Source organism: Puccinia triticina, chromosome 13A, assembly GCF_026914185.1.
Source record: "Puccinia triticina chromosome 13A, complete sequence".
NCBI lineage: Eukaryota > Fungi > Basidiomycota > Pucciniomycetes > Pucciniales > Pucciniaceae > Puccinia > Puccinia triticina.
In genome coordinates, this window is record NC_070570.1 from 4531592 (window position 1) to 4545408 (window position 13817).

A 13817-nucleotide genomic window follows, 5' to 3' on the forward strand; every position below is an offset into this window, starting at 1 on the left:
CCCTTGATGGATTTGTCGAGAAAGACGGGGTTTCGGGCCACCGCCGCCTTTCTGTCTGCCACCTCGTTTCCTTCAATCCCTACGTGACCCGGGCACCACCGGATCACCACCTGCGTCGAAGAAGGGATGGTGTCAGCTATCTCCTGAATCTGGGAGGCAATGTATTGGCCCGGTTTGGGGGCCCTAGGATACTTTAGCCTTTCTATCGCGGCTTGACTGTCCGTTAATATGATAATCCTAGCGCCTGAGATCGGGAGTCGTGTCGAGCGGCCCAACTCCAGTCCAAGCCTGATGCCCACCAACTCCTAACTTAACTAAGTCCCTCTCTTTGTGGGGGGGGGACGCCGTCCCGCAGGGACCCTCCGAAGGAGGGACTTCTACACTAAGTGGACACCGCAGCCTGAGAGAATCAGGAACTTGGCCTTTTTCAATCCTGTGTAGCTTCTTCACATCACATTATGTGATTGAGTTGTAGGGGAACAAAAGATGCAGAACATCAAGGAAAATCTTTCCACCTATTGTCCTATTTTTAGGGATATGTAATGACATCCAAATGTCTTTTTTTGCAACTTCATCTAGTTGGCTACATCCCGTATCACACATGTTGCACTGTACAGAATCTGGAATCCATGATGTTACAACTCTGATTACAGCTCAACAAGAGGCGTTGAGGATGGGAAAAAATAGTAGAAAGATAGGGACAGCTTGGGCCATCCCAGAAATGTAAACAATTTCAAAAATGGTGCAGAGGCTCATGAGGGAGAGTGATTCTAAAAAAGTCCCCACTAAAAGTCATAATTCTCTCAGGCCGCAGGGTCCACATAGGGTGTAAGTCCCTCCTTCGGAGGTCGCTTCGCTCCCCCGAGGAGGGAATTAGCTAAGTTAGACCAACTCGCACTCGAAGTTGGAAGCCGTGCCCTGTGGACCCAAGAAAGCGAGCTTGTACAACAGTCCATCTCCTGTCACCGCCGCCGCCCCCAACCCTTCCTCCGGGTGGGCTGATCCATCTGCAAAAATAACCAAATCAGATTCCGGGTCCAGTGAGTTGAGCAGAGAGGAAACCATTCTTTTAGCCTCTTGCTTGTTGACCCTGTCAATCACTAGTTCCAAATTCCTTCCCAGTCTCCAAGGGGGATGGGTTTCAAGGAAGAAATTGATTTCCTCAAGACTCTTCGTCGCCAAGGGCGCCAAAGCATCACGCGTGATGGCCGCATGCACCGGACTGGGGAAAGCCCTAGCCTGCCACGCCAGTTCCGTTCTGATCTGTTGCTCAATAGCCGAAGGCCTGTGCGCACATCTGGTTAGCTTTGAGAGGAAGAAGTTGTTTATCCTATTCGTGGCCGTTTGCACAATGCTCCTAAAAGGCCGGTACTTATCGAGATATTTGATTGGCGTGGATTTCAAAGCCCCCAAAGCAAATCGGGCCGCCAAGCGCTGTGGTAGATGGAAAAGTGAAAAATCAAAAGTTTTTTCTCATACATATATTTACTCACCCTAGTCCTCAAGATACCACCAAAAAAAACCTCATAAATAGATTCCACGGCCAATTTTACCCCTAGTCACCACTGGAAGCATCACTGGAACCCCGCTGGATTGGAAGTTACACCCTTTTGGACCCTCATGGACACGGCCAGCCCCAGTCATCAACCTGTCACACCCCTCAAGTCACCTTTCCCAGGTATACACATACTCAGCCCCAGCCAAACACATACTCTTTTCTATCCTACTTATCTCCACTGCATATGCAGGGGACCAACCCCATTTCTTCTGTATTTGACATGTCCCCGCCTCATTTATGCACCCCTTGCAGCTGCATGCAGTCTTCTGACCCCATTTCTGCACTCCATGCATTAGTCTGACACCACTCATGCACCCCTTGCATGAAGTACCCCTGTATTTGACATTTCCCCGCTTTGTTTATGCGGTCCTTGCATAGTATGACCTCATCTTTCATTTCTCACCCCACTTTTTTCCTGTATTTAGTATCTTCTGACACCACTTGTATGCAGCCCACCAGCTAAAATCCCTCATCCAGGGTCCCCCTTGTAGCTAAAATCCCTCACATTTGTCTATATAAGGAGCTCTCTCCCCCAGTTGTTTTTCCCTCAGTTCAGTACCCACCAGTTATACAGATATCACCCATTAGCCATTATCATCACCCTTACACTTTTATAACATACCATATCATCCCTCTTATCTGCAATAACCACTGAGCTCACTCTCATATTCTCATACTCTCATATCACTGGTTGCATATCACGCACCTGTCACGAGTTACCCGGTTCCTGGTTCAACTCCCGACTAAGACATATACCCTTCTCAGTCCAGACACTCTTCTCAACTTCTTATATCACCCTCTCAAGGACCTGTGTTCAACCCCCACCGGAAACATCAAGTCAACTTTCACCCTTTCCATCGTCATAAATCCTCTCAACTCTCACATACCTGTCATCGAACAACTTCATCTGGAACTAGACCAGACCTATCACTTGATTAAAACTTGCCAAGCTTAGCTTGGTGGGTCTTGTTATCTGATAGTATAGAAGGGCAGAGTTTGCACCTCCATCATCCCCTTCTCCATTCAGCAAAAGGGTTTCACAACCGCTTTTGAGTCTTACAGCGCTCAATCAGTCCGAGCAGTGCCGTCACCTTCTTCTTGTTGCTGGAGGTGAACCAGACTTGTACCCCGTAGAGAGCCCTGGGGACAAGCACAGCCGAGATCAGAAGCCCTCGCTCCTGTTCTCTCACCCCCCAGGACGAACTGCCTATTTTCAGAAGTTGCCCCATTGTGTTGTCAGCTTTCTTTTTCACCTGTGCGAGCTGTCTACCAAAAGTCAGCTTCTCATCTAGCCAGAGGCCTAGCCATTTGACGTCCTGTTGGGGCTCCAAGACTTGACCATCAAAAACAAAAGGCAACTTAGCTGATCTAGCGTGGGTAAAAGCCACGTATTGCGCTTTCCGGCTGTCAAAGATAGCCCCATGACTTCTGCCCCACCGAAGTGACGCCTCCGCTAGCTTTGTGAGACCCGTCTTGGCCACCTCGGCAGTTTTCCCCGCCGCGAGATGGACCACATCATCAATGAAGCCTAGAGAGACTTTGTCCCTGTCAAAACCAAAATCTTTGATCAGCAAATCGGAGTTGTAAAGTATGTATAGGATGACCGATAAGGGAGAACCCTGCGGGAGTCCCTTATCAATCTTAAACTCAGCTGATTCAAAGTCCGCCAATCGCAGCTTTGTGCGGCGACCCTCCAAGAAGTGTGCGATGATCTTCCAAAGGTACCTCGGACATCCTTTCCGCCGAAGAGAGTGCACGAGGCGTAGGGGGTCGACCAACGGGTAGGCCAACTTCACGTCGAGGAAGAGGGCCAAGACCGTTTTCCCTTCCCTCCACTTCCTCTTCACCCACATTGTAAGCTCCATCAGCGCATCGTCAAACCCCTTTCCTCGACGGCCTCCGGAGTGCCCATCGGGAATAATGGTATTGGATTCTGCCCAAAAAGTGAGACGGTCAGCAAGGACGGTCTCAAACACCTTACTGACAGTACTGAGCAGGGCGATTGGCCGATACGCCCCTGGGACAGTGTAGTCAGGTTTTCCAAATTTCCGGATGATGACAGTAGTGGCGGTGCGCCACCCAGTGGGGAAGCAATCCTCCCTGATGCACCTGTTAAAGAGGGAAGCAAGGGGGTCAGCTATCTCGGGTGCCAAAATTGTGAGGACTTCATTCAGGATGCGATCCGGGCCTGCGGCCTTTTTTTTGCCAGTCTACTAAGTACCCCTGCCACCTCCTTGCCCGTGACGGGGGGGTACACCACAAAAGAGGAGGGCTCCGCCGGGGGAACGTCTGACAGATCACACATGCTCTCGACCACCGAAGTGCCGGCAAAGAGGAGCGCCGCCTGCTCCTCCTTGTTCGAGGTGATGTTGCCACTAGGGTCGCGCAGCGGGAGAACGCCTCCCCTGCTCCTCGGCTTGGTGAAATGCAGGGCCTGAAAAACCGTTGTCGCATTGGTCGAGGCTAAAAAATCTTGCCAGTGCTGTTGTTTGAGCCAGTTAACCTCTCTGCAGAACCTGTCGTTCCAATAGTTGAAACGGTCAGTATTGACCTGCGTGGGGGCCATGACTAGGAGGCGCCGGCACTTATTTCGTATTTTAACTAAGGGGCCGAGGATTTCCTTATCCCACCACTTCTTGATTTTGGCGTGGTCGACTCGCGTTCGTTTTCCCTGAGCCTGCCAGGCGTCGAGTAGCCCTGATGTCAGCCTTTCCTCTGTCTCGTCAATGCTTAGTTGTGGAGAAAGAGCACTTAGCCGGTTGAGCGTGTTCCGTGCTGTCTCCCGTAATCTCTCGTGGTCCAGCTCCGCCGGCCTAGGGGCCGTCACCCGATAAACCGGTGCCGGTGGGGAGTCCCGTAGCTCCGTGATGAGCTTCTGGTGATCTGATCCGTGGTTGTCCGAGGAGGCCAACGTCCGGAGGATCAACTGGGAGGCGCGGAAATTTGCCCACGTGAGGTCAATGGTGGTCCTTGATCCCCGACTGGAAATAAATGTGGGGGCATCCTTTTCAGAAGTCAGTCTGAACCCATGTCTGCCGCACATCTGAACTAGAGACTTAGCCTCTTTATGGACGTGCGTGTAGCCCGGTGGTGGAGGTTCGAGTCCATTCCAATGACCAATGCCACGTGCCGGTCGTTGGCGGCCTCCAGCCAGCTCCTGATCCGGTTGACTCCCTCGGTAGTGCCTGGTGGGTTATAAGCGTTCAGGACCCGTATCCGGGTCCCTGTCATCAAGGTCAACTCTAAGGCAATGAAAAACTTACCGCTGCCTCCCAGGACCTTAATGTCCTGAGAGGCAATTGACTTCCAAACGTAAGTCACCGTCCGGTGCTTATTCTTGAGGTCTGTTGGTTGATGTTCCGGGCTACAAAAGGTCCACCAAGCCTCGTGGTCGGGAGGAAAACAAGTCAGCGGATTAACCCAGGGTTCTTGGATGATAAGAGAAATCACTGAGCTCGGCTCAGTGTTGAGAATACTAAGAGTTGTTGCTCGGCTATTATGGCAGTTCAACTGCACAATAGAAGAGGGCACAAAGTCTTTATTGCTAGGAACAAAAAGAGGAGTATCTACAACTGAGGAACTAGGAACAACAGGGGTTAGTACAGGGCCTATATTATTCATTGCAAAGGTGATTCTTAGAAAGTAGCCATGCCCGTTTCACCTCACACGCCTTATCAAAAGGCGTGTGGGTTTCCCAAACTCCCTTCCCCTTGCCAGCGTCCTTGCAGATCACACACAGCTTTCCGCCCGAGTTTGCGGCCTCCTGGCAGTCCCGAGTCTTGTGTTTTGCACCGCATTTACCGCACTTTGGGTCCGCCCGGCACCATTTGCCAAAGTGACCCATTTGCAGGCATTTGAAGCATTGCGGCGGCAATTTCTTGAATTGTTCGGCCCTATGAAAGCACCCACTCAAAAATAAACCTCTCTGCTTGACTAATAGGTCAGCGGTTGCAGAATCAGTGAAAGATATAACGATAGTACCGGCCTGCCAAGGGTCCGTCGGGTCCCTGGAGCCTCCCAGCCATCGGATCCTGAAGATTTTCTCTGATCCAAAGTTGTTGTTGTCCGCAGCAATGGCAATCTTGCTCGCTGCCGCGTCGACGTTAAATGTCCGAGGAATTCCGTGGGCCAGGACAGAATATGTGCTTGGCAACGCCTCCAGGTCGGGGTGAACCTGCTTGCTCCACTCATGTTTATTGCGCATCAGCCATTCTTTGTGCTGGCGGTTCTTCAAGTAAAAGGATACGTCACCAGATGGCAGGAACCGGACTGCCTTAACCGTAACCTTCTTGCCCTGGACGGTGGCATTCATCTTGTCAAGGACCTCGTTCGCTTTCCGGACAACAATTTTGGCATCGGCTTCCTTCAGTGGTGTGGTACCCGCTCGGGCGTGAATGATTGTCAGGCCCGGTCGAGCCGCTGTCATCTCAGTCTTGGTTGGAGGGGGGGGCGGGGCTTTCGGCTTGGCTGCAGTCGACGCGTAGCATTTGACCGGTGCGGGTTGTTTTCGCGGCAATTGCCCTGCCTCGATGGTTGTGACGCGTCCCGGTAGCTCGCGAAGGTCCGCCATCGCGAGTTTCATCTCCTGCATGGTTTGGCGCATTTCGTCCATTGTGCGTAGGATAATGCGCTTCTGCTCGGCTTCGCTTTCTAGAAGTTAAAGTAGTAAGGACATTAGCGTCGTGTCTATAACCACTTTCCCATCATGGGTTTGGTTTTCCGGGCGGGCCAGGAGGGATCGGAGGAATGAAGCCGGCGTGGCCTCGGTCGCTGGAGTCGCAGGGGGCGCTGGCAGACGGGCATCGAGGAGTCGTCGCGGTTGGAAGGCAGAGGTCATGACAATGTCCGGCGACGCGTCGTTGGCGACATACGCGTCTCGGGAGTTGTGAATCGAGTCCGAGAGGACCTGAACCGATTCAGAGCGGATACCGGGAGGGGGGTCGAGGGGGGTCGCCAGTGGGCATGGGGAGAGGAAGTTCTGTCAGGGGTGAGGAGTGTATTTGGGATTTGGGGGTGTGAGGGGGGTAGATTTTAAAAAATTCGACGTGGTTGCGGACAGAACTGAGTCTTGGTCATCCTTGCCATCCGCAGCACTAAATAGTCGAGGTGGGTAGGACCGCAGGATCTAAACCAAAAATCCCGGGCAATTGCAGTGTCACACCCAAAATTGAATGATCTTGCCTCCATTTTTCATGCGCAAATCACGTCACCAGTCTCAACCTTCATTTTCTTTTGATACTTCCAACCAACATTCTCTCTTGTTTCTCTCTGGGCCACGGATGGGACCATTTTCCACATCGTGCCCATTGTATTGGATTCCCATAGTAACACTCGATTCCGCTGTTGCAATATTCAGCAGCAGGGGTCTCAGATCACAATCGAAAAAAGTCAAGCGTTGATTGGAGCTGTCTATACGAATTGGAAGCTAGCTAAACAAGTGAAATATCATCTATGTAATGTCTTGCGTGAGCGACGATGCACCAGGTGCACGGTGGGCAGGATAAGAGAGGTTCTTTCTGATCTGAAAATGTATGTGTATAATAAAAAATCGATTGAATCCTATCTCTGGTAGGGATTCAAAACAAAATCATGAGCCCAGACTATTTACACATTTGGTTGTCCAGAGGCATATGTGATATCAAACAGACCTGGAACTTACTTGAAGTTTCTCACTAGGCAGTCGGGGCTTCAGCTATGTCGGCCTCGTTCTCGTCATGTGGCAAGTCGACAAGGGTGTACAACACCTCAACATATGGAGGCCAGCCATGCACTGTGGCGAGTACAGTTAGGTCGGTCTCCGCATCCAAGTAAAGGGGGTCATCATCGGCTTCTTTTCTGTCCCCTAGTAACAACTTGATTCTTGCTCGGGAAGGTGTCGGGTTATCAGCCTGAATGCTGTACAATTGTGCGTGTGGACCTGGTGGCCCCGTGGGTACGATTGAAACATGGGTTGAAACGGTTCCGGTGCTCAGTCTGTGGCTTCGGTAGGAATTATCTAAACTGGGGGGATAGTGCAAGTGGCGGAGTACCGGCCCATCAGTGGGAAGAAGAGCAGATAAGCAGATGCCAGTAGCCGCGAAGAGGACGAGGAGGTAGGTAAGTCCAGTACTGGCTCTCATCTGATAATTGAAGCCGTAAAACTTATCAGAGGGTTGAATTGGAATGCGGATAAAGAAATGTCATCACACACTTTTTAATTTTTCTGGGTAGAACTGTGGCTTCTTTTTTTTTTTTTGAAAGAATGGACGCGGACCGGGTGGTGACAGACGAGTGATGATGGCTAGGTGGGGATGTTGTTCCTCTCCAAGGCCAGGAGGTATTGGTGTTTTATGCTGGGACGGACAGCCAGTCATTCTCGAGAATCGAAATGTTTCCTACATAGGAACTTGGCCAAGGAAAAATTTCTATTTATTGTCTCCTTCAGAATGAGGGTTGAGAGGAACATGGGACTGGGTAATCCGTCCTGATAAGTCGCAATAGCTTGTAACCTGGATAAATATGCTGTGTATCAGTATTATACTATTCCCTTAACGTCACCAGCGAAGTGTTTCTGCTCTAGACTTTAGTACAGCCATTCTCAAAAAGCTTGCGGGCTCGAGGCCGAAAAAAGATTTTTTTTTATTTCAGCCACAGGCCTGTACAGCTTCACTGTACAGGCAGTCAAAATCCCTTCGGGCGGCTGTTTGGCTCGATGAGGGTGCCGCGCTGACCACAGGGCAGGGGAGGGGGATGCGGCGAAGGGTCCGATCAGTGTAAAATTCAGGATTCCGATGGTCCAACCTTTGAGGCCCCAAAGTTAAAAACAAAGAAAGTAGTGATTTTCTTACAATCACATTACTGTATGCAGCCTGTCATACAGGGGCTATACAGGCTTTGAGGCTGAAAATAGCAGTCCAAAATTTGGACCTACCCAACCGCAAGCTTTTCAAGAATGGCTGTACATTTCGATGCTAATGGTCTAGTCCAGGGGGTCTGCTATCTGTTTCCTTATAAGATCCCGTTTATCCATACATATACAATCAACATTGCACGCGCTTCCCTTGAGTGTTGCATAAGAGTAATAAATACGTTTGTTGTTTGAAGAGTGTCAGGGCCCAATTTTAAACACAAGTTTTGAGATTGTTTTGAAAAAAATGTTTGTTGTGGGCGCAACAAAGGAGGTTGCCACCGACTATCCAATCCTACTGCTACCGTTCCGCGTAGGGTTGGGCTGAGTACCGGAATGGTACTCAGCCTGTGTGAGTTTCTCTTTGCAGCCCTTTGTTGCCCAAGCCCCCTGAGTGTGGGAAAGGTCCTCCTCTCATCTCTCCTGGGGCTTGTCGCGCCTCTCCTGACCGTGACGGAGGGCATGGCACAACGGACAGATGAGCTGGGGGAGTGGTCACTGCTCCCTGTGGAGTGTGGCCTCTCCTCCTCTGTGAGCACTAAGATGTGGGAGTCTGAGCCCGGGCGGGTGGGATCCCCAACTGGGTGGGTGGGTGGGGCAAATATTTCTGGAAAGTTTCGGCGCTGTTGTGCTCGGCGTGTCGTGCTCTGTTGCCGGTTCCGGGTGCTAGGTCCTAGCCGGTACCGGTTGCTCCTTGACCAACTAGGTTTGGTCTATCCTGGCGCGCCTCGGCTGCGCGGTGCGGGTGCCTTTGTGCACGCGCCAAGCAGGTGCTCCACCGCCACCCTACCTTGTACTCAGCCCACCTCCCACTGCGCTCCCAGTAAACGCACATAAATACCAATACATGTACCACACCATTTCACTGTTGCTCTGAGGGCCCAAAGGGCCCTCCGCAGGAGTGCCAGGTCTTTATTTTTGCATCAGTTTTAAACCCCCACCTCAAAGTTTTCCTGCATGGTGTGTTGGATCATATGATACCTAAGAAGCATGGCTTCATTCCTATCCTTTCCCCATTCCTTCAGCCCTACATTCTTACTTGTCCGGGTGCTCCAAAGGCAAAAATGATTGAGGAATGCACTGGAAACCCAAGAGACCATAAACTCACACACTCACTGACAGTTGAATTAGGTTAACATACAAAGCAAGATTAGCTAAGAAAACTGAACATGATGTGTCACCAATCTGTATAACCTTGAAGGTAAAAAAAGGATTCAAGGCTATCCAAGGGCACTTTATAGATTTACTCAAACCTCCCCCTAAGAAGGGAGTTGGATGATTTACTGCTCTGATTACAGGTTGACAATATTGGATAATAAATTTTTTGAAAATGTGGTCCTCTCCGCAACATGGAAATCTTTCATTTGGTCTCAAAAAAAGGAAAGAATTTGCTAAGTTGAGGGAGGGACTGGCAGATTACTGAAAATTTTGGGAATTTGGCAAAAAATCAAGTTCCTCCTGTGCCAACATTCACTGCTTGCAGGCAAGTCCCTCCTGCGGAGGTCGCGCACGTCCTTGAAGGGACTGCATTAAGTTCAAATGGATGTGCCTGAGGATGTCTGTTCTGATGTCCTGCTCTTGTGCTGCAGGAAGCGTCCGCCAGATACAATATTAATTGCTTGTTTCTGGGTGTTTCTGCAGAATGCATCCGCTCAGTGGAAAAAAAATGTCTGCCAGATGTCAATCACCATCCCCAGGTTGCTAAAATGTAGGGGGCCTCGCTGGCAATTGGGTGCACTCCCATGGCCCCATGGGCAACAACGGTGAGAGGAGGGGGAGCAACTCAAACACGACCTGGTTGCTATAAGGCAGGCGCACCCGCGGGGGGCAGGACAGGACAAAGGGCACTCATATCCAAACTTAAGCAGTCCCTCTTCTGCCCCGAGCAACTGGGTGGTGTGATGCTGATTAGATTAGACCGGACTGGTTGAGTGAGCGCAAGTCAGAAATGTGCAGTGTCATGTTGTTGTGTGAGGCTGTTTTGGGTTGTTGGAACTGAGTATGTAACTTGGGCCAACTGGTGAGAACCCAATTCTTCTTCATCTTTCAATCTACCTACAAGATCTCAAACCCAAAAGACCCAGATCCTCCTCTCCCAAAACCCAGCTATAACACAAGCTGGCTCCTTTACTCTTGATGTTGGACACCCAAGGAGTCTGCCTTTGTTGACAAGATTATTTCACAAATCTTGAAGGACAACCCCTGATTTCCAGCTTGAATAACTTTTACGCAAATGAAAACCATTTTCCATGTTTCTTACAATGGTGATACGCCAGCCGCACTTTCAGAAATTGCGGTGTTGGGCAATATTCCTCTTGTGCCAGTTCCATGCAAATCAATCACACCAGCCAACAGAGCAGGGACAATTCAAGGTAAGCCCTCAGATCTAATATCATTTCTTTTCACACCGACTAACCCTCATCCTCCTGGAATTTCAGCTGAATTGGTGATGGCCAATTCTGCTGACGATGTTCAGAATCCTGTGTAATCCCTGAAGATTCAGATTTGACGTCCAGCAAGCATGGCTGATGGAGTAACCTCCGCTCCCTCCCCGGCTCCGCCGGAGGTTAAGATTTCACCAGCAAAGCGTGGCCGTCCCGGTAAGACGGAAACGTCCTTGACTCCTGGCCCAGCTTCAATCCCAGACATCGCGCCTGCAAAGCATTTCTTCCCCATTAAATTTTTGCTGGCATCTGCTCCTCCTCAGCCTCTGGTGGTTCCAGCAAAACGTGGTCGCCCCAAGAAGGTGCCAAATGTTGCAACTTCACTCACTTTCAAGCCAGAACCTCTGTCCAGTGCAAATGAGGAGCGGATCCGGGGCCAATCCGAGGCCTACTGGAAAGAACATTGATGGGAACCATCCCAAGAAGGCAAGACAGGTGAATTCAAACCCCCTTCTCACCGTTGAAAACCAAGCCAACTGAAAATTACTGCTTTTGGTGTTTTTTGATGCCTGGCCTTTTTAGACAACATTGGTGCAACTGTGGCTTCTCAACCGGACACTATATTTGCGGTGCCACTCCCCGCAACAACTCCTGCCACCAGGAACAAGCGGCTCCAAACAACTAAGGAGTCTATTAAAAGCCAGGACCCGGGGGAGCTGCCCTCCACAGCCAACAAGGAGCCAGCATCAACAGCAAGCAAGGTTGTTGCTTTTTGGAATAGCCAAAAGGATGCAACAATGGCAATCAAACCAAAGGTGAAGAGAGCAACTGGCAGGAAGGCACGGGGTGCTTGAGATTTTGCAGGATGTTTTTCATTCCTTATTTTTTTTTTTCATTTTTCAATGTCACCCTTTTTTTGTTGCAAGGTTGCGCAAGAAACCAAGTAATCTGAGCTTCCAATTTCTACTTCTACTCATTGTTTGTTGTATTTTTCCATTGATTTCTGGATTGTTTGTGTGATGTCCTTTTTACAATGTTAGGAAACTAGCATGTAAAATTGCATCCTGAGGTGTTGTATGTTAATTTCACATTGGGGGTGCATTTTAAATCCTACAACGTAATTTTATTTGAATTGCCTTTGATTTTGACTTTTACATTGATAAGCTTTGCTTTGGATGGACTTTGTAAGAGATCGCACGTAATTTATTTCTTTTCATGACCAAGCGTGCATTTTTACATGACACACATTACATAGGTTCTTTAACATGGTACCTCAATTACACGCATCAATGTAAAATTATTTGTTGGGCTGGACATGTTTAAATTTACATAAAATGGTTTTACATTGCACTTCCAATTTAAAGTACAGGATGCAAAAATCAACATCCCCACTCATTATCCACCTCTCTATACAGGATCACCTCTGCACGCTTTGCGCCCCCTCAGCTGGTCCTGTCCCCTCTCCTGCACAGCTCTATAGAGGAGAGCCGTGACATGTACATGACAGTCTAGTACATGTACTGAGCCCTTGTGGCTCATAACAGGTAGCCCTCTCCTATTTTCTCCTTGTCCTCTTGTGTCTGGCTGCGGCCCCTGGAAAAGTTGTGTTGAAATTGTCTAAAAGTTCTGAGCAGTGTTTGAGGTGATCCTGTGGTTCCCATGAGTTATCTTCCGTTCCAAACCCACGCCAGCTAACCAAGCATTCCAGCTTCGACCCCCTTTTTTGAAAATCCAAAATGGCCGCCACTTGCCATTCCTCTGATCCCTTGACCTCAATTGGTTTCATTGGTGGTTGCCAGCGTCCGCGGCGTGTTTGCGCAGAAGTGACACATGAAAAACTGGATGTACCTTATTCATTGAAAAAGGTAGGGTCAGTTCATAAGCTGGCACCATGGCAGTTTCCTTGGCACTTGTGTGCAAGTGCAATCTCTGAACTCAAGCATAGATTTGGTTGGATCACAGTTAGATGTAGGGATGGCCGCGGGTACTCGGTATCCGTTGGTGGGTACCCGTGGCTGGCGTGGGAACCAGCCAGGGCATACCCGGTGCGTGTGCGGGTGTCAGGGCTAGCCAAAAATTCAATACCCGGGTACCCGCCTATCTGACCTGTCCTGTCTGTTTGAGTGCAAACAGACAGGACAGAGGTGTTGGGGCTGTCCTGTCCATTTGCGCGCAAACAGACAGGCTACCAATGTTTTGTCCTGCACGCAAACAGACAGGACACCAATATTTTGTCCTGTCCATTTGCAGCAAACGGACAGGACAGAGGTGTTGGGGCTGTCCTGTCCGTTTGCGTGCAAACAGACATGACAGAGTACTTTTTGAGGCTGTCCTGTCCGCGTTTGCATGCAAACAGACAGGAAAGACATCCGCGCCCTGTCCGTTTGGAAAAAACATCGGAGTCCTGTCCGTTGTGGTGCTCCATTCCAAACCATAAGTAGTATTTTACTATCTTCTTTTAAATATATTCATAATTACACTGCCTATTACCCCACACCCCTTCACAAATACCTCATTATTATTTCATATTCAGATTCTACGCCTCATTTCACCTATAGTCACTCAAACATAGTACCCCTTTATCTCCGGTGGTTCAATAGTTATAGAGGATACAAGACTTACAGAAAACCTACAGTCTTCATTAGTTACAATACACATTTCATTAGTAACTTAATTGAATCATTACATCACATTCTTTTCACAGATATTTTCTCTCACACTAAACCCTTTACATACATTACTTATTATGTACTATGCCTATTGTACACATTACATCATTGGCTCTGTGCTTACCTCTTTCAGTAGTGCTCATCATCACAAGTTGTTACTATGTTCACATCACCTTCCCCATTTGTACAGTCTTTTCTTCTCATAGCCAGAACCCTTCCCCATTTGTACAGTTTTTATTCCCATAGTCAGAATTCCTCATTGTCTGTGCTCATCCCTCCTTCATATGAGAACTGTCCTTTCTCCCTCACTTGTACCTTAG

General features: G+C 49.2%; 2 protein-coding genes across 2 annotated transcripts; one reads left to right on the forward strand and one right to left on the reverse strand.

Annotated features, from left to right (window-relative positions):
• Positions 1-7230: 7230 nt before the first annotated feature.
• PtA15_13A407 (uncharacterized protein) lies at positions 7231-7677 on the reverse strand (the record flags this gene model as incomplete). The annotated part of the gene is made up of 1 exon (XM_053162602.1): positions 7231-7677. One exon carries the CDS (start codon positions 7675-7677, stop codon positions 7231-7233), a length of 447 nt encoding a protein of 148 aa, XP_053026562.1.
• Positions 7678-10965: 3288 nt separating this feature from the next.
• On the forward strand, positions 10966-11295 carry PtA15_13A408 (uncharacterized protein; the record flags this gene model as incomplete). Its single annotated transcript, XM_053162603.1, has 1 exon — positions 10966-11295. One exon carries the CDS (start codon positions 10966-10968, stop codon positions 11293-11295), a length of 330 nt encoding a protein of 109 aa, XP_053026563.1.
• Positions 11296-13817: the final 2522 nt, after the last annotated feature.